The sequence below is a fragment of the Ceratotherium simum genome, chromosome 9 (genome assembly GCF_057802395.1).
Source record: "Ceratotherium simum simum isolate JZ-2026a chromosome 9, ASM5780239v1, whole genome shotgun sequence".
In the NCBI taxonomy this organism is placed as follows: domain Eukaryota; kingdom Metazoa; phylum Chordata; class Mammalia; order Perissodactyla; family Rhinocerotidae; genus Ceratotherium; species Ceratotherium simum.
In genome coordinates, this window is record NC_141908.1 from 78,213,866 (window position 1) to 78,234,964 (window position 21,099).

The 21,099-nt window shown below is 48.0% G+C and overlaps 1 protein-coding gene across 3 annotated transcripts in view; it reads left to right on the forward strand.

Moving 5' to 3' along the window:
- The window catches only part of KIAA2012 (KIAA2012 ortholog), a 111,051-nt gene that overhangs the window by 24,793 nt on the left and 65,159 nt on the right, over positions 1-21,099 (forward strand). Inside the window, exons 5-11 of one of the 3 annotated variants that reach the window (XM_087434964.1) lie at positions 1,392-1,531; positions 2,577-2,760; positions 3,358-3,500; positions 6,226-6,394; positions 8,827-8,973; positions 11,811-11,981; positions 14,374-14,484. In XM_087434964.1, the coding sequence (XP_087291090.1) occupies positions 1,392-1,531; positions 2,577-2,760; positions 3,358-3,500; positions 6,226-6,394; positions 8,827-8,973; positions 11,811-11,981; positions 14,374-14,484 (1,065 nt within the window). The remainder of the gene's footprint in view (positions 1-1,391; positions 1,532-2,576; positions 2,761-3,357; positions 3,501-6,225; positions 6,395-8,826; positions 8,974-11,810; positions 11,982-14,373; positions 14,485-21,099) is intronic. The other 2 variants (XM_004426801.3, XM_087434965.1) reach the window with 2 other exon arrangements.

The window sequence follows — 21,099 nt, forward strand, 5'->3', positions numbered from 1 at the left end:
TCTTGGTTTCCCTTGCACAGATTGAGTCATATGTTCAATATTACCTGGGATTCAGGTATTCAGAGAATACCTGAGGCATTCAGAGAATGCCTCTCTATATCCCCCTGCCCACTTGGCCAGAGTTTCACTTCCTCTACCCTCAGAAATGCACTTGGTTCCAAGTAAATCCGACCAGGGAGGATGGACGTAAAGTCTGGCTTGACCCCAAAGAATCATCTAGAATACACAAAAAGGTCTTTAGTGCAACACCCTGTGTGGAGTTGACGTCCTCTTGGGGGCAGGCTATACGGGCCCTGGGCCTCCTCAGATTGAGGGGTTCCCAGGGCTCAACAGGCTTCCCTGGGCCACAAAACCTGAGCAGCCCCCTTTGAACCTGAGCCTGAGTGAGCATCTGTTCCACCAACACTCTTGGCATCAGCTCAGACCCAGAGTACCTTCAGGCGCCAATGGGCAGAGGCAGGAGAGCTGGAGGGAGGGAGTAGCCACACACTTGGGCACGACTCTTGACCCACGACACCAAGGATGGGAATGACGTAGGGAATAACCAGCGTTGGGGAATACAGAAGCAAGGTGAGGCTGGCCGGGAGCCCCCAGACGTCCAGGGCTCCAACATACCCCGGGGCCCTGAAGGCTTCCAGAGCCCTCAGATGAAAGACAGCCCACACTGTTCCACAGAGCCGCACGCTGAGAGTGGGGGTGTTGCTAAAGCAGCTCCAAACAAGGGAGCTTTGCCAGACTGTTTCAGCAGTAAATCTCCCTCGAGTGAGTGATGAGAATACCTGCAGGACCTTTCAGCCATCGGTGAAAGATTTGTTAACTATGCCGGAATCACTGGTTGACTCAGATCCTTCCTGAGGGCTGCACAGCCAGGGTACCGGCAGAGAGCTAAGCAGCAGTGCCCCCGCAGTGCATTCGGCAGAGGTTTGTCCACAAGTGAACAACCGGCAGACAGCCCAGGAAGTCAGTCGCTTCAGACTGAGCATCCCAGTGACAGCAGAGCAAGGCTGCAGGTCACCCACCGTGATCACACTGCTGTCACCCACTAGTCCCTCAGTTTACAAAGGGCTGTCACACTCATTATCTTATTTGAGCTCCAGACAACTCTGCAAGGAAGAGAGGGCAAGGAATCAGGATCCCCATTATACAGATGAGGAAACTGAGTCCAAGAGATGAAAACTCAACCCTGAGTCTCCTGGCTCCCAGGGCAGCTCTGTTCCACCCAGCTGGCTGCCACTGTCATGGAGAACTAGCAGAAATAGGGAAGGGGGAGGAACAAGGGCCTTGACCAACACTTTTTCTCAGAAAAGCAGGAAGAGAGCCAGTTGGGAAGCAGCTAAGAGCACCGTGCCCATCTCTGGGGTTACAGACTGACCTGCTGTTCACCTTTGCAGGTCAGCAGGGCCCAGATGAAGGGGAAGCTGGGGCTGGACACGTGGACCAGGGCTCTGTACCCAAGCACTACGGCAGTCGGGGGACTCACGTACCGCCACTCAGGAAGCAGCCCTGGCGGGGAGATGAAGCCCCCGCGGAGGTACCGTTTCTAATGGGCCCCTGACACAGTTCTTCTTGACCTCAGAGGGGAAGCTTCCTCCCTTCACCATTTCTCAGGGTTTTCCAGAGAAGAGAAGAGTACTTTGACCCTCTGGACCACTGTCTCCCTAAGTGTCACCTGTGGAACCCTAGCATTGCCAGATGCTCCACAAAAAAAGGGGTTCCCAGCCAACTACATTTGGGAAATGCCGCGTACCGTTCTCTCCTCCGGAGAGGCCCAGGGCACTGTTTGAGACGTTCAATCGCTAAAGGAGCCAGTTTAACTTTACTCATGGTTTTCCAAACTTGTTTAACCACAGATCTTCCCCACTCTCTTCGCCCCATCTAGGCAGATGTGGTCTTCTCTAGAAAAAAGGGGTCTCAGCCTTAGAGTCGGAAAAGCCTCGGTTTGAGTGCTACATCTTACTGGTTGTGGTGGGCCTGTCCAAAAAACTTCACTAACCTTGAGCCTGAATTACCTCTTCTGCAAAATGGAGCTGTTATTACGTATACCTTACAAGGTCGCTATGAGGATTAAATGAACTAAAACGTAAAAATGCTTTCTAAACTCGCAAGCCTGTGTGTGTGCGTGTGTGTAGATGACAGTGGTACAGAGCAACACAGACAACACAGGCTCCTATCTTGAATAAACTTATTTGACTTACAAGAAGGTCATGTGCCAGTGAGAACCGGGACGGGGGAGAAGAGAGGCGCCACACAGCGGAGGGGAGAGGGGAGAGACAGCTTATGATGGACAAAGACAACGATACTAGTGCTTCATTTTGATTTTTGATTTTTTTTGCAAGAAGGCAGTACGTGTCAGGCATAGCTAAATGTCATTCTTTCTCTCACCAACAATAACATGTTTTATTGTAATAAACAGCCTTAGAGATCTCGCTATTATAAGCATGGTTTTCTTCCCAGGCTGCAAAGGAGATTTCATGCTTGGAACCACAAGTCTAGCCACAAGGTCTTACTGTTAGAGGAACCTGCTCTGTTCCCTCACAAAAGCCTGCTCACGGGAACGTGTCTCTGTCATTCCCCAGGACACGGCCATAGAGAATCACCGCCGTGTACACGCTTCGAAGGCAAGCCGCAGTGAGAAAACACAGCGGACCTCCAGGGTGGCCCTTGGGCACGTCCACATCGGGCATTCTTGTCTCCTGGGTGACAAACCCCACATTACGTTCCATGGAGGCGCCTTCCCCAGCAGGAAGGCAGACCTCAGCGGTAAGAAGTCTTGCTCGTTGATCTGAGTAAACCTAGTCATGCAGAGCTCATTGGAGAACACTGAGGTACTCGGGGTGTCACCTCCTCGTGCCACTTAGAAATAATAGCCACAGTCCAGTCAGAGGTGGGAATGAGACTCCTCTTTGCCCAATACTCAACTACACGCATCCTGCAATCAGACCGCCCGGGTTCAGATTACTCCCACTTACTAGCTATGATCTTGGGCAAGTTATTTAATCTTGCTCAGTTTCCCCGTCTGCGGAATGGGGGTTCTAATAATACTTCCATGGGGCTATTGCAGGGATTGAGTTAACGCATGTAAAATTCTTTGCACCATCCTTGTCCCACATTTAGCACATAACGCATATTTATTATTATTAGGGTTTTCATTCTCTCCATCACCTGACTCAGCCAGCAAGAACCCCACCCGGATAACGAGATGAGGGCTCCCTGAACCTGCCCAGCCAAAGCCACGGCTGTCTCAGTGCCAGTCTTCTCTTTGCCTCTCATTAACCCCAAAGAGATAAAAGTTGCAAGTCAACCGTCCACCCAGATACCTGCAGCTGATCAGCTCTCCTTCCCCTCCTGTTTCTACAGACAAACAAGGGAACCGGAAACTCCACAAGGGCAGAAGCAGCCACTTGTTACCGGAGCCTCCTCCTGAAAGATGCTTTTTCCCTCCTGTAGTGTCTGCCACTGCCTCAGAAAAACACACACCTGGGGAAGTGAAGAAGAAAAAGGTGTGTGTGTGTGTGTGTGTGTGTGTGTGTGTTTAAAAGATTACTCTCGATCTAGGAATGAGGTGACTCAAAGGGATGTGTCCAACAGAGGACTGGCCCTGCTTGCTTCTGAGCTCACCATGTGGAGCTGGAACAAAGCTGTAGTAATTTACTAAATGCTGCAAACAGTGAAGCATAGGTCAAGGAATTTCAGCTGCCTCAGTTCTACCTTAAAGCATATGATATTTCCGCCCTCTCTGGCGGCAGCAGAATCCTTTGTTCTGTTAAGAGGCTGGGGCCTACTGTAAACATGCAAGGACAGAATTTGAGCTTGTAAGAGATTGACCCACTTCAAACTCAAAATGCTGGAGATTTTGAATCCAGCAATGGTTTTGCTTAATTGAGGGTCTGTCACCTTTGAAAACATATGGTAAATTTTGCAAGTTTACCAACTGCTTCAGAAGTCAAGTACACCTTCTTCCTTAGAGACATCCTTTGCTGTCTCTGGCCCGGTCCTGTCTTGCAATTCTAAGTGGGTCTCCGGTGGTTTGGAGGTCCCTGTGCTGCGTAGGACGAGCAGGGCCTCCCCATGCTCTGCCCTGTAGTGGCTGTGAGCTTGAGCAGGTCACTCACCCCCCTGAGCTGCAGCGACCTCATCCGTGTGCTTGGAGAATAATGTCAACCTCGCAGGGCTGATGGAAGGATGAAAGGGGACGATGCATGTTTGTGAAAGTATCTCGTGTCCAGTTGCGAACTACAGCAGTGTTAGTTACTGGTGGGGATTCGTGTCAGCTGAAACGGCCTTGGAGGAGCCACGGGCGCTCCAGGTGGTCCTGGTGCCAGCGAGGGAGGTTGTTTTTAGTCTGTTCAGGATTTTCTCAGATTTCCTGTGTCTAAGCGGATCTAAACTTTTCCATCCACACCAGAAGGGCCTCTGTCTTCCCAGGTTCCTTTGGACCAGGAGTAAACAGCAGGCCTGACCTGCCAGAGTCACTGTAGGCCTAAGGGAAGCCCTCAATCTCACACCCCAGGTCAGCCCAGAGCCGAGCCAGGCTCCGAGGACAGGAGTCCCTTCCTTCAACCTGTGTCTGTGGTTCAGCAGAGGAAAGCAAAATTTTCTACTATGTCAAAACTCTGTAAATTTTTAATCAGAATAAAGAAATTAAGGCTTGGTTTGTCAGCCATATCTCACACAAATCATCTGAGTTTCTGCATCGATTTCTCAACGCAAACCTTGTCACACAAGATGCGCAAGCTCAGAATTCAGAAAAGGGCGGTTGGCGGGCGGCTGGCACCTGGGCAGGGAAGGGCTCTAGGGACAGAGATCCTGTGTGCGTGCCTCTGGTTAATCATTTGCTTAATGTCTCGAAATTATAAATGTTACCCTGCATATGTTTGGTTAAATTTCCTTCCTCATGGGCCGGCCCTGTGGCTTGGTGGTTAAGTGCGCGCGCTGCGATGCTGGTGGCCCGGGTTCGGATCCCGGGTGCGCATCGAGGCACCACTTCTCCGTTCATCCTGAGGCCGAGTCCCACATACAGCAACTAGAAGGATGTGCAGCTACGACACACAACTATCCACTGGGGCTTTGGGGGGAAAAAATAAAATAAATAAAATCTTAAAAAAAAAAAAAAAAAAAATTTCCTTCCTCATTCAACTCTAAGCATGTAGGGTGGTTACGTGTGTTTCTGATCTCTTTTCTTTTTGAGCACTAAAACAGTGAGAACTGTTTTTATTTTTCCTCCTGTGAAACTGGACTCCCTGACACCCAGCACACATATACATCTCACAGAGCCAAGATCATACATTAAAAGCTGCAAACTAAAAGGAGAAATTTTCAGCAGCTTCTGCCTAATTGGAAACAGGAGGCTCTAAGTCCTACCCCTTGTGTATGTCTCTCTCTCTCTGTGTATATACACGTATGTATACACACATACACACACACACACACGTTTTGAGGTTTTCTGGACACAAAGAAACTGAGCTAGAGTCGTGGCTGATTCTGACACACAGAGATTCTTTTTTACCCACGTTATTATTGCAGAAGCGTGGGGATGCCTAGGTATTCTGCTAGTGGTGAGACTGGGTATTAAACTCTAAGGAGAGAAGAGCCTGCTCTCAAAGAAATACCACAGAAATAGTCCTGGTTCCAAAACGACTGTGACCGCGTGTCATCAGCTCACTCGGCCCTCGCAGCAGCCTTGTGAGCTGTGGGATGGCTGCTCCCATTTCACAGAGAGGAAGTGGAGGCTTGCGGCGGTTACAGGAGGTGAGCAGACACAAACTCATGGTCCCGTTTTCCATCCTTTCTTCCCTAGCACGTCACAGTGTCAATGTTCTCAGCTTTGCTTTTTCCCCTCGATCAGAAGCCTCGACTTCTTTCTCCGTACGTAGCAAGCAGCAGCGTCATTTCAACCCGGCTCGGCTTCCCCGGCTGCGAGGTCAAGAAAGACCATATTTCCTCCCAAAGGCTCTGGAATTGATCTGTTCCTACTTCTCAGAGGACTCGGAGGCTGGATTAACGGGGGCACAGCTGTGTTCCCAAGAGGCCAAGCAGGCCCCCTGGACAGACACCCGGCTCCCTGGTGGGTCAGCGTCACTTCAGCCCTGGGGCTGAAGCCACATCACGCCTAGCAGCTCCTGGTGCTGCAGATACAACGAGACACACTGTCATTTGTCCTCTGCAGGCCGCAGGGTTGAGATGCCTGCCATATTGGGTTTTGTTTTGTTTTTCAATTTTCTCCAGGCATCAAAAGCTTTGAAATTACCTCCTATCTCAGAAGAACCACCTAGAGCCCTGGACCCCCTGAGGAGTCAAGTTAAAGCCCATGAGCCCCCTGCAGAGCTCTTCATCTTCCCAGTGGAGATTCATTTCCACACTCAGCACCCCCCAAAAGAAAAACCACACGAAAGAGGTAGGTCCCTGTGGGTGGGTCTCCTGAGGGAACTTGGACAGGCCAGGAAGGACCAGGGTGTGGGTCCCACTAACGCAACCATCTCCTAAATCATGGCTGACCCTCCCCAGGGTCATCCCCTTCAGAGAACTTTTCTTAAAAGAAGGAAAAAGAATAAATCTAGAAGTAGGCCTCTTCTGGTCATATTCAACGCGATTTTTTAAATATTTATTGAGACCTTCATTAAGCAGTGCATTCTGCTAAGCTTTGGCACAGAATGGAAGTCAGGCATACACACAAATAAGTCCAATGCACCACAGATGTTATAAAGGTGCGAAAATTTTAAGGCAGTTTACAAAAAATAAACACAATGTATAAAACAGCATAACTAAAATTGAAGTTGGAAAAAAACTGGTTAAAAGAGTAGAGAAATGATGTTATCAGACAGCTGGGATGAATTCATTGCTTTAGGTAAGCACTGGATTTAGATGAGTTTCCTGGCAGCCAAAGTAAAAAGGATCTCTGGATCTTCATTTTATAAAAGAAAGATAAAAGTTTGAAGAGCCACTTTCCCGATTTTGAATTAGGTTATTATGTAACATTAGATGATTTCTACAATCTTTGTCAGGGCAGAGATTTTGTGCTTCTAAGCGAGGTGCTAAGAGAGTACGGGTAAGGGAGAGATCATTCCAACCAGAGACTCAGGGCGGCTTTTTGAAGGAGGCTTCTGAGTGGTCGCTAACCCTGCACCCCAAGGAAGAATTCTTTCTGACCTTCTCCAGTCATTCCACAGCACCCTGGCCTAAGACACGTTCTTGCTCCTGGGACCTCTCTGGTTAGCCTGAGGCAAAAGGTTCAGCTTTAAACAGCTGACGTTAGTGTTGAGGGAGTCCTAGTTCTGAGCTTTGTAGAAACTTCAGCAGAAACTGCTACTGATTTCTCAGAGAATTTTTGTTCTGTGTCTGTTTGGAATTCTCACTATGAAGAAGAATGCCTAACTGTTGGGCTTGAAAGACCAGTCAATGGAAGGGGGTATAAGGGATTTTCTCAGGTAATGAAAATGTTCTAAATCTTGGTTGGTTGCATAGATATATACATTTGTTGAAATTCAGTGAATTGTACACTTAAGATCTGTGTGTTTCACTGTATATAATTTTACCTTTCAAAAAAAATTACGTGGCTCCTAAAAAAAAAAAGACAGTTTTTTAAATGTAAGTTTTATTATTATTCAGGTATGGTAAAGCCAAGAGATCAGGAGACAATTGCTATTGAAAAGATAGTTTGTTACTCACAGTTCCCAAGAGGAGGGGGCACGCCGGGCCATGCAGGGCCACATGCAGAAGCACTGGGGTCAGTTAGGAGGCAGAAGGGCTGGTGAGTGGGGAATGGGCAAGAGGATTGCCGTTTTAGGGGAAGGAATGGACAGGGCGGGTAAGCAGGTTTGCAGTTGGCTAGTTTGCATAGTTTTGGCAGGCTCTGGGCACGGGGGCTGGCCCCGGGGTGTCTAAGGCAGGGGGATAGTGGCCTGGGAGTGTAAGAGCTGGGATAAAGGAGCCCTGCGGGTTAGGAGCCCTGGATTGGTGAATTTGCATATGAAATATGAACTCACAGATGGTCCTTTACTATCTCTAGGAATTGGCTAGCCCTGGGAGGGACAGACTCCCCAGGGTCAGTAAGGTCCCAGATGTCAAAACGCTGGAATAAACAGATACCAAGACAAGACTATTAGCAGGATTCAGTTAAATCCTGAGTATCTTCCATGATGACCCTAGAAGGAATGTTGCCAGGCCATCGTGAACCAGATTTTTAAAGTTATTAGACACATTGAGCTTGCCAACACACTGCCAAATGAAAAATAGGAATAGGAGTTCAGAGAAAGTGATCCATGGAGTTCTTCCTTCTTTTGTATGTCAGTGAGGTCTCTTTCAGCAACGTGTCAGAAGCCTAACTCAAACTGTCTTAAGCGAAAAAAAGGATGTATTAGCTCATGTAATTGGGTCAGGCAAGGATCAGCTAACTCCAGGCTCAGTTGGATCCAGGTCTCAGAAAAGTCATCTGGGCACTATTTGTCTAAGTCTCTCAGCTCTGTAGCCTTTCCTCTCAAGCAGGCTGTCACCACGTAGTGGTAAAGATAGCCTCTTGTAATTCCATGCTAACCTCGTACCTGTTAACCCCAGTAGAAAGGATATGCCTCTTAAGAGCTCTTGCAAAAGTACCAGATCTGCCTCTGACTGGGCTATGTGCCCCCTGGACCCAGTCCCTGTGGCTGAGGCGATGAGGTGCTCTCAGTAGCCAGACTGCAGTCACGTGCCCATCCCTGGAGTCAGGGAACGGACACAGCTATGCCCAATCCACACGGTGTGCGCTGGGGAGATATGGCGCCCCCAAAAGAAGACAAAGCTGGCAAAAACCACAGACATCTACTACAACTTGGCTGTCTCGTTGTCTCCTAGGAGCTCCACACCCTGAGCCAGGAGCAGAAACCCAAGAGGCCAGGCCTTTCTGGAGGCCTCCCCTGAAGCACACGTCCCCAGTGAGGCCAAGGCAGCTAACAGTGCGTCTCCCAGTGGACACCGGCAGGGACACACTCTCGCCTCAAGGTAGCCCCTCCCGCCCTCCAGCACTCCACAGGAGTCTCACTCCGCAGGGAAGCAAGGCAGCACATAAGGATCCTCAGCAAGAAAGGAGCTAGAAGGGAGGTCAGCTCCCCCCGCCACCTGAAGATGGCTTTTGTTCAGACAGCAGCTGTCTTAACCAAGGTGCTGCCGTCAAAGCAACTAGTGTCTAGCTCATAAGTTACTGACTCACTAAATCATCCCCCTGCTAATGTTTTCTGGTTGCAGATGTAAAATAGCACCAAACTTTTACTAAAAATTTGCTGCATGCTCTATAGTTTATCTTATGTTTTTAACCAATGAAATTTGCTTTCTAATCTGTTTAGGAATATGTATTTATTCACTAAAAAGTCCATAATATCAATAAAAGTCACTCTAATTTTTTAAAACATCATACAGACGTTTGAAATTATACACATGGGGGCATCTAAGTGTATATCTTTACATGTTCGCTAAGTTGACAGTAATGGGCCATAATTAGAAAGCCCCTCATTTTCAGAAAACTGAAACTCCTTTCCGAAGGGTGAGATGACAGTATCACAAATGTTAAGTGACCCCTGACCAGTGGATTCAGAAGAAGGAGAAGGAGGAACATTGATATTTATGGAGTTCTTCCTCTGTGCCAGGCTCTGGCCTTAGTCTCTAACACATCTTATCTTGTTCACTGCTCACAACAATCCTACCCTCACCTCCCAGATCAGCCCTGAGAGCTAACTTGTCTGCGGTCACACGCTGCAGGTGGCCAGGCTGGGACTGGAGCTCAGGCCGTCTGTGCCAGCATCCTCCCATTGCACCGCACTGCCTTCCAGAATAAACAGAACGATGAGCCCAGGTCAGGACGTTCTTGAGACGTTTCAGTTTGGAGAACTCCCTTTGATTATTGGGGCAAGGGCTTGTTTACTCTGTCTCTTAAGTGAGAGTTCATCACCCGAAAGACTTTGAAGTTTCCTTTTAAAAAATCCAGATACTGTATGGGCAAGGGTCGCTCTGTGTACAAACAAGTAAGAAAGCAGCTTTCCCCTGCGGCTGCGGGCCGCAGCGACCGGAGCACGGCCTGAGCCACCAGGGGCGGTGGCGACACTGGCAAATCGCATCTTTGATGTTGTCCACCTCGCACTGCCCTCCGCTTGTTTTGAGCTGCTGTGTCCACCAGGGACCACGTACCTATAGCTTGTCCCTCCTCTGGCACCCAGCCAGGGGGCAGCTGGTCTAGAAGTCCCTGGTACCTGGGTGTTAGTTCAGTATGTGACCCAACCTCGTAGTAGACACATAAGGAAAGGGATCCAAAGAATCAAGTGTTTTGAGGCAGTCTTTCTCACACAGGGGTCCCTGGGCAAGGTGTTCTGAGCTAGGAACTGGGACTGTCCCATTGCTGTGCAGGTGGCACACACCCGTTTACTTGCTCAGCCCTGGATTATTTCACCTCTAATATTATAAAAATGAAGCCAGATTTTGTGTATGCACATACACACATACATATTTGATTTTATTGCTGACCCATGGAGGGTAGATTGCAGACTTTGTGCATTTCATCCCTTATCGGCACATATCTCCTAAGAGCAAGGATATTCTCCCTCATAACCACAATGCAACTATCACAATCAAGAAAATTAACATTGATATGATACAATTTTCTAATATATAGTCCATGTTCAAATTTCTCTAATTATACCAATAGTGTTCCTTAGAGTTGTTTTTTTATCCAATCAATCCAGGATTCGACTCGGGATCATGCACTGTATTTAGTTGCCACATCTCTTTAGAATCTTTTTGTCTAGAACACTTCCCCAGGCTTGTTTTTCATGACATTGATGTTTTTGAAGAGGACAGGCCAGTTACCTTGCAGAATTAGCCTCAATTTAGATTTGTCTGTTTCCTCGTGATTAGACTCAGATTAGACATTTTTAGCAAGAAAAGCCAAATATGTGATGTTGTGTCTTTCTCAGCGCATCACATCAAGGGACACAAAACATCCCTTTATATTTATTCCATTTGTTGTCATTTGCTCCATTATGGGCGTGTGAAATTTCGTTATTTGGTTAAAGGTGGTGTTGCTAGATTCCTCCATGGTAAAGACACGTTTCCTTGTGTAATAAACGAGCAGCGTGTGATATTTTGAGATGGTGTGTGAAGCCAGCTTTTAAACACGAGCAGCAACTGTGTGTTGAACATGAAATGAAGACACTCTCTCTGAGATAAAGACAAGGTCTCAGTCACGCAGATTTCCGGGTTTCACCCTCGACAGAGCAGTCCCTGCTGATTTTCAGAAAGAGACAAAGAGAGGACGGGCAGGCGTGCTCTCTGGAGCGCTATCATCCGCCCGGCACCCTCTCAGTCCCCCTGGGGGTGCCACTGTGTGTTTTATGACCTTGAGAAGCCGCATGATCATTGGTTTGGCTGAGAAAACTTGCTTTGTGGTTGGAACTCTGTAGCCAATAATCCCATGGGCTCTAAAGCTGGGGTCCCCTGGTAGAGCCTCTGCACCAGGGGCTGGAAGGACCTAGCAGCCGCTCTCGTCTTTCTTCCCTCTCAGGAGCCCATCAGTATGAGGAGAGTGACAACAACCACTGCTCAGTTCCTCCAGTTCTGGGGTTGCCCAACCAGGGGCCACTGTTCTAGTCAAGAGTGATTTCACCTCGGCCTTGGGAGACAGCTGGCCCGCTCTTCAGCAGGTCCAGAAAAGAGGGGCAAGGTTGAGAACGGGTGGAATAATCCACCCTAAACAAGAGGAGCCGTCAACCAAGTTAGAAAAGAGGCTCCTTCTCCTTCTTGCTGGTTCAGAGGTTCTCTCACTCATGCTTTGTCTCCTTTTGCTCTTGAAGATGATGATGCTCCACCCCACAATGTGACCCCACCACTGTCCCTGATTAAAGGAAGGAAGAGACCGGAGAGCCCGAGGGGCCTGGACAGCCCCAGGACATCAGGCCACAGCACCCCCACAGGCCCCCCGGACATGAGACGGCTCAGGGGGACACTCCCAGCAGAAGGACAAGGTAATCACTCCTAGGGTGCCCGGATGGGGTCCTTGTCTTGTCTGTGGCTCTGGGCTCATTTTAGTCATCTTCCAGGGCCATGTGGCAGCCCTGATGAGGCTGTCTGAGAGCCACTCCACTGGGAAGGGGACATGGGAAATGTTTGCAAGGATGTCAGTGGGATTCGTGTTTACCACGAGTATTCCTAAAGAGTCAGCGCATGCTTTAAGGGTTTGCTGCACCGACAGCACTGCCAAGCTGTGCTGTAGCGACAGATGACGCAGCTCCCTGCTCCTCACGGAGACACGCTATGGGGTTCACTGCCCAACACCGAGCCCTGACCCTCCCCAGCTGAGGGAGCCTGGTGACCCTGCCAACAGGAAGAGTGCCCAGAGAGAAGTCACCCTCAGCCCAGAGCAGGGCCTGAGGCCTGTTCACAGGCAGAGAGGGACTCTGGATTTTTACTGAAGGGTGAGGCAGCAAGGCCACACCCTCTGTGACTTAGACTGAGATACTCATACAACAGCCATAAGGCAGAGACAGTGCAGTAACAGCTTCTGTGGGGGCTTTGAGCTAACGGCAGCTCGTAAAGCAAAAACGGCTTAAAGTCCAAATTACCCCTGAATATGCCTTAGGGAGGTGCCGTGCTGGAAACCCACAAACTGTCTTCCAGACGGTGCAGCCCAGCCAGCTGTTCCTCCCTCTCGAGCGCGGGGCTGCTTTCTCCGGTGGAGCACCAGATGCAGGAGATGGTGTGTGTTTGGGTGCAGGACAATGTGAAGAAAGTGTCTCTGTCAACAGCAGAGTGACAGTCGGGGCTTTGAGAAACGCACACTCCCAGAGGAGCGTGGGGACCGAGAACCCCAGGAGGACAACAGACCCCGCTTCTTTCATTGCCACCTCAGGCTCACTCGGCGACAGGACGCCTCACCCTTTAACTCTCTCTCCCCGAACCCCCCCAAGCAGGTGCAGGTGAAGCCCTGTAAGCATAAATCAAATACATAGATCAGTAACTCCATATGTGTCTGCAGCCTCTCTGTTTAAGGGTGAAATGGTCAAAATCAGATCCCCTCCCTGCCCTCACCTCCCTCCCTCCCTCTCTCTCCCCAAAGACGGCGTTTTCCCTTATAAACTCTCTCAGGCCGCACCTCTCTCCTACAACCCCTCCCTTCTACACTTCCATGGCAGTGATGCTCTATTAACTTTGATATAAATGAACCAAACTTAAGGTACAGTCATGCCAGCACCAAGGGTGTTCCTAGGAGGTTGCATAGCTCAGGATAAATCACACCACACACACACACGCACACGCACACTCACACTCCTACTCCTCCTCGGACATCACCATAAAGGGAGACTCTGATTAGAATGAATGCCAGGGCCACAACTATGGGAATAGTGCAGGCTGAAGCCTCGAGAGTGTAGGTTGAGTGTGTGTAAATGAATGTGTGTGAGGGTAGGTGTGTGCTTATAGCCTATGTATGTGCCTGTGTGTGCGCTTGTGTGCATACACGCACCCCTACGTGTGTATGTGATTATGCAGGCGTGCCTGCACACAAATGTGCATGTGCTGATGTGTGTGTGTCTGTGTTCATGTGTGGTACATGTGCATACACGCACACACACTTGCATATGTGTGGTTGTGCATTATGTGTGTGCGTGCTTGCCTTGTGAGTGTGCATATATGCATGTGTGTGTGTGCACACAATTCTGTGTAAATATGTGTGAGTGTGTTTCCATGTGTGTGTGTCTTGCCTCTGTGTATGTGTGTGTGTTTGCATACTTGTAAGCGTCAATCATGGCTGGTGGCCAGCTCTGCTCCTGACCCCTTTGCCTTGGAGATGGGGAAGGTAAGGTTACAGAAACACCTCCAATCTTTCTAAGCAACTGCAAGAAATACAACTCCCTTCTCCTTGGCCTGAGCCCCCTTGAGTCACTAAGCAGTTGCAGCATTTGAACCACAGGGTATGGCTGTACATGCTGAGCACTGCACAAAGACATGTGACAGAGAGGGGAAGCAGAGGCTGCAGTCACCAAGCCCTGTGCCCAGGGGCTAGGCTACATACACCTGGAGGAGAGGGCTCCCCGTCCTTCACACAGGTGCCCCTCACCAGCCTAGCCTTGCCCTGTAGGGCTGCTTGAGCACAGAGGGGCCCCCTCTTCCAGGTTCTCACAGAGGCATGACAGGGTCTAGGGGCAGCCCCACCCTGTTCATCCTTCATTGACCTCTAGAGGACAGGGCTAAATGGTGGCCCTGCTCTGCCAAGTCCCAGGAGTAGGGCTGACCCTGCGCTCTGGTGAGCCCTGAGCTCATTGGCCTCTGTCTGCGGGGGACTTGGGGAGCATGGTCCAGGCTCAGCCTCCCTCCCCTGCACTGGTGCTAACACTGCCCACGCTTGTGCTTATTTTCAAGAAGATTCCAGAGATGCCACATTGGGACACTTCTTGCTGGGTCCAGATGGAGAAAACGTCTGCCTGTCCCTCCCAGGGCCTACCCAAACCGAGGCGCTTCTGTCGGGTGGAGGTAAGATGATTCATCCCAGGTCAACCTCATTTTCATAGGGGAAGATTTTACCTGCAGCTTCCAAAACTTCCCAGCAGCAGAGACATCATTAAAAACAGACACAAGTCAGCCAGTTTCTCCCCTCTCGCTAACACAGAGGTGCTTCTGTAGCTCAGACACAATAACCCAATGTTTGCACAACAAGTTTACTCTTGCTGGAGCATCTGGAGAGAGACATTCCTGGGGAATGGCTTGGAGGAGATATAATGTGCCGCGTTGATGTCTTGATGAGAATGATAAAGCCCTTTTGGTACTTGCCCAAACTAAACACCTTTTCTCTTCTTTCCAACTGCCCTCCGGAGGCGGAGGTGGCTAATTGGTAAGCCAATCAGGTATCCTCATGACATGCATTGGTTCATTGCTGCGATTCATCTGGCTCCTGAGAGATATCAAGGCAGTTTCCAAAAACCCTTCTGGCACGTTAACTTTTTGGAAGAGAGATGCTGGCTCTGGGCAATAGCCATTTTGCAAAGAAAAAAAAAATGAAGTCAGAGGGTGCTGAATGTCAACCACCCAGGATCCATCATGACGTGTGTGCATGAGTCGGGCAGCCAGCAGAGAGGTGGATGAGGGAGATTAAAACCTGCACTCATTGGTGGGTTATGTCACAAAAGGCATAATAAAGCAAGCATGGATTCAGAGCCAGGAGACTTGCATAGCCCTGGCTTGTCATCTGTGCTGTCAGATGACTTTGGGTCAGTCCTTCCCTGTGTCCAAGGTCCTCATCCCACCTGAAATGAGGGGATTGACTCTTCCACTCCCAGCAGCTGGGAAGTTCCTTGACTATTGCTGCATTTCACTTGTTGTGTCTGTTGCTGTTGAGGTAGCCACCTAGTGCATGGGTTTCCAGAAACTAGAATGCATTTGGTTCCAAATACAGCATTAAAGAACTTCCACCACCACTTGGGCCATCCCATGATGTGCTTATGAAAATAACTTGGTTCTGAATTGGCAGAAGCAGGCGTTAGACAGGTGGAGGCCACTGTCAGAGTGGCACAGCTGGTACAGCAGCTGGACAGCAAATATGGTTCTGTTCACCTGCTGCACAGCTGTCCACTCCGCTCCAGGAGACATTCTGGCAAAGCAAAAGCCAGAAGCAAAAAAGGAAATATGTAGGCTTTCAGTTTGTTGTCACATTGTTGATATGATGTTTTGGTCATTTTGGTATCCCTGGCACCTAGCACAGTTCCTGCCACATCATAGCAGGATCATAATACATGTTCATTGAAAAATCTTTCAATAATTTCCACACAAAAGAAAGAAAGAGGGAGAGAGAGAAATGAAACTTATGCTGAATAAATGGAGACTTGCCTGCCATCTTGTCTCAGCCCCATGAACAACATATTTAATCCTACTTGCCTCTCAAACCTAAAGGCATTCACTGCAAGCTTGTTGAATGAATGAATAAATGAATGAATGAATCAATTAGACAGTCAGTCAGGTGCTGGCCTCTCTCCAGCCTTTCCCCCACATACAGTTGGTGGACCTTCAAGCTTGATGGCAACTGGAATGTGCCCTGGAATGCAGGGCAAAACCTTAAACCCACATCTCCCTACAAGGCCCATAGAACAGATGTAGCTTTCAAAGAGTCTCTATTAATGGGAAAGGTTTGTTGTTGTTGTTTTGTTATGTTTTGTTTTGTTTTGAGAAGCAATATGCTGAAAAAAATTTTCCACTCTTGCAAAGGATTTGCTCCAACCACACCAAAGTCGTTGCAGCTCGGTTTCTTCAAATCCATCTTGCTCACCATCCCCGCCCTGCCCTTCCAGTCTCATCTCCCTCTATATTCAGGCCCACCATTTTCTCATCTCTTTGATGGCCCAAACATTCAGTCTTCCTTCTCTTGTCTCCCCACCTTTGCCTGGTTGCCCCCAAATATTTAGAATAGCTTTAAGTTCCAGGCAAAGGCTCATCTTTTCTGGGACATTTTCCTTAATAAATCCACCTCATCTCAGACAACTGCCTCAGCCCAGTCCTCTCTCTCAATCCTGCTTTTGTGATTATTGTATTCATCTGCATCTGTTTTCTGTTTAGCTCCCAAATATATTGTATGAGTCCTAGCGAACCTCTTATCTTTATCATGTGTCCAAGAAATGCTTGTTGATTGACTGAATACCCGGGGTGCCACAAAGGAAAGTTCTTTTGGGATCATAGTTGGTTTTTTTTAATTTAAAAAAATCTTGAGTAAGGGGGGAATATGATCTGTCTGGTCTTTCTGAGACTTTCAGACTCTGTCAACATCTATTTGGAAATAAATTCTTAGGCAATTAGATCATGATATCTTGCTTTCAGACAGCACAGAGAAATGAGTATAAACCTTCAGAAGAAGAGAAAAATAGCTGTGAAGACTAGAGCTGGAATTTGACCCTCTCGGTTGTGTTGGCATATTGCAACACTTAGAAAATTCAAAGGCTTAAGAAAGGAAAAGTTAACTTGGAAGGACAGAAGTCAAAATAGTGGATATGCTCTCTGAATTTCTTATCCATGATTCAAATCCTTCGTCTATTCTCCTAGTCATGGTGGCAGCAATAGATTTCTTTCAGAAATTCTTTTATTCAAAGATTTTTATTGCAATAAGTTCAAGGATGTCTGTACCAATAACTCACTCTGGGACTTCAGATCCCGTGTAAATTTAAATTCTTGATCTCTTTCAGAGTTTCCAGTTAGCACTGGTTCTTGTCCTAAATGGATTTTTACCCCAAAAATGTTTCTTGTGTTTTGGTCATTTAGTCAGCATCCTTCTCTCTTGCAACTCTTTCTTGGTGTGGTGATGCTAAAATACATCCACAAATTCCTTGACACTCGTTCCTTCAAAAGAACAAGCCCAATTCTCCTCCCCTTGAGAGTGGACTGGACACAGTGGCTCAATACTAATACGTATAGAATATGACAGAAGTGATGGTGTGTGGCTTCTGAGACTGGGTCAGAAAAGGCACCACGGCTTCCTCCTTGCTCTCTCTTTTGGATTACTCACTCTGGGGAAAGCCAACCACCACGTCTGTCATGAGGCCACTTGAGCAGCCTATGGAGATGTCCACACGGCAAGGAACTGAAGCCTCCTGCCAACAGCTGGAATGAACTTTCCATGCTTGTGAGTGAGCTGCCTTGAGAGGAGATGCTCCAGCCCCAGTGAAGCCTCCAGATGACCGCATCCTGGCTGACTCTGTGACTGCAGCCTCACAAAGGACTCTGCACCAGAATCACACACCTCAGCCTCTCCCAGATTCCCGCAGAATCTGTGTCAGATATAATAAAGGGTTATTGTTTTAAGTCACTAGGTTTGGGGGTAATTTGTTTTCAGCGATAGATAATATCCTTGGTGTCATTTCCTGGTGGTCTGCAATTTGGCAAACAGAAAGATGAAGGGTCCAAGAATATCCCAGCTCTGAAAACACTGATTATTTTGGGGCAAACATATGCTAAATGGTTGGCTTTCTCTTTGTTTTCCCCATTTGGCATTTGAGATCATGTTGGTTTGGAGACCCATGGGTAAAAGAATCCTTGTATGTTGGTGGGGTAATTGGCAAAGACTGATTTTTCTTGAGTAGCCTTTCTCATAGCAGCTGTTGCCTTAGAGAAGAAGCCTCGAGATTTGAAGGAGGAGAAGTCCTTTAGATGAGTCAGTGTGAGGAAGAAGAAAGAACTCTGGACTAAATGTCCAAAGTCGTGGGTTTTGTTCTCAGCCCTACCACCCGCGATATCTGTGATCATGGGCAAGTAATTTCACTGCTGTGGACCTCGGCTTCCTCATATGGGAAAAGAAGAGTTGGGATTAGATCCAATCCTCCCAGCATATGTCCCACAGAACTCTAGTTCCTCAGAAGGTTAACAAGCATTATGTAAAAAATGAAAGGTTCTGAGGTCGAATAAGTTTGGAAACCAGTGGCTAAAGTTAGTAAGTTCCCTTACTGTGGGACTTCACCGAGCCTCTAATATGCTAGTGTGAATGAGGATACGCATTGTTTCCCAAACTTAACTGACCACTGGATTCTTTATTGTTTTTAGCAAAGCGTCATGTGGATATAAAGTTTCTGGAACACACTTTGGGAAATGCTAAACTGATGATTTCTAAGGTTCCTTCCAGAGGAAACTCTCTCAGTGGGGCAGTCCTGTTGTCTAAATCCTGAAGGGGGATCTCAGCCATTCAATAATTCATGACTGTTCTTATTTTCATTTTCCAAACATCACTTCTAAATCCATCCATCTCTGAGTGAGGAGTTGAGGAAGGTAGAAGGAAGCCTGTGTGGCAATAAGGCCCTTTTGCCCAATTAGTGTTTGTTAATAACCCATAAGAAATTATGTTGACAGTTCTAGTGATCTCAGGGCAAATATTGAAATAAAGGAAAACCTGGCTGGATGTGGTCACCTGGCACCCAGCATTTCCTTCCAGAGGGCCTTCCTGTACCACAGAGGCTAGAAGGCTGAAAACTGCATTTCCCAGATAACCTAGGGGCTGGATGCAAGTTACATTCTGCCAATTAGATGCACTCGAATGAGATTTGGAGGGCAGAGTGAGGCAGAGGCACTGAAGCTTTTGGTTCCTGATGCCGGCAAGCGAGGCCATGAAGTCTGAGTGTGTCAAGAGATAGCACCAAGTCTCTGTAGTAACTCTGTTTCTTCTTAAAATGCCGATGGTTCCCATTCTCCACCAAGCTCTGATCCATATACTCTTCCTAGAGAAATTATGGGAGATTCCCCTGAGGCTCGGCATGGGGCTAACTTGGGTCCATCATGTGTACGCCAGGGCAGGTTGGGGTGGCTGTGTTTGTCCGGGGCTTCAGAGAGAAGTAGGGTTCTTTCCCTCACCGTAGTGAAACCAGCCCAGCCTCGGCAGCCCACGCTGGACCGTGTTCTGAGAGCCACTAGAAAACCCTAGGCAGTCTCCTTTCCTCTGACAAAAACCTCTCGTGATTCCTATAAGCACAAAGACTCCCCTACCTCATATTTGGCTGAAAATGCGGTGTCATCACTGCTCTATGCCTTCCAAAAAAGAAAAATGTCAAAAATAATAGTTCTCTCTGATTCTGCTAGAAATTTTTTTTTTGGAGAAAAAATTCAATATGAAGTGTTGAAGAGTATTTAATTCCTCTTTATTTTTTGCATATGATCGTACTTATTTTTTTACAGACCCTGTGAAGCTACAAATTTGACCTCCCTTGCATTTGTTCTGTTTCAGAGGACCCTAGAGCTGAGAGGGAACACGGGCATCAGGTTCATGAGTGTGTAAGCAGAGGAAGCATTTTGTCAAACAGACTTGCTGAGAACACCAAGAGATAAAACGGATAAAAGCACAGCTGCCTGGTGAAGTGGGGATGGTCTGACTGGTCCTCCCCACTTCTCCACAGTCCAGCTAGTTCTTCTTCTCCTAAGATGGTTCCTGGGTAGAGGTCTATGCAGAGCCGCCAGAGCTGGGAGACCACGGTTTGAAAACCCTCTCATTTTATGGATAAGAAAACTGAGGCACAGAGAGGTGTGGTGATTTGCTCAAAGTCACACAGCTTCTATGTGGCAAATGTAAGGCTCAAACCCGGATCTTCCCACACCTACTTAGGTCAAAACTCTTCCCACTAAATCACACTGCCTCTAGTCCATCCTGTCCAAGTTTCCAGGTTTCAAGTACTAGCTGAACTCCCACCTTCACTGTGACGCCCTACCTTCCCCCTCAGCCCACATCCATTGCTACTTCCTCGGGTTCCACTGATTCTTGCTGCCTGGGCCTCTCACCAGGCGCTCCCTCGCTTCCTTTACCTCTTATACCCTTTTCTTCTTTCTTCTCCGAGATTTAAAATTCCTGTGGGTAGACCCCCTTCGTCTACTTCTGAATATCCCAGAAACACTGCCCATAAATACTGATTGAGATTGTGAGTAGGAGAGACTTGAGTTGTTCCCCAATATCCATTCTTCCATTATTCCTTTTATTCCTAGAATCCCCTATTCTGAAGTTTAGCTGAACACATGGCTGCCTAGCTAGAAATCTTACCTCCCAGCCTCCCCGGCAGCCAGGTGAGGCCATGTAAGTAAGCTATGGCTGGTGAAATGCGAACAGAAGCAAGGTGTGCAACTTCCAGGTCATGTCCTTAAAAGGACACTGCTTGCCCTCCTCCTCTTTCCCCTTGGTCTTGGTTGAGGTGGTAAAATAGCTTCGACCATGTGGAAGAGGGCAAAATTCTATGGGGTGATGGCGCCATGAGACAAAGGGAAGCACAGCGCCTGGATAACTTCATGGAGCCGAGCCACCCTGGTCTGCCCGCCGGCCTCTGAACCCTCACGTGAAAGAGAAATCAGTGCTTATCTTTTGGAGCCTCTCTGTTACAGCCACTTACCACGTTCCTTAGCCAATATAATGCAACTATAATAACATCCGCTAACCTAGTTCACGTCGCTTTGCGACAACCAAACAAGACCATCATCTTGTAAAAGTGCTAAGTAAAATTCCAATATAAAATATCATTGGGCCTAAAAGAGAGAAGACCCATTACGTGTTTGACCCCCTTTGACAAAATGTGCTGACACCTACCACGTGCAAGGGACAGGGAAGGATGTTGATACTGAGAGTGAACACCCTCACGCACTGTG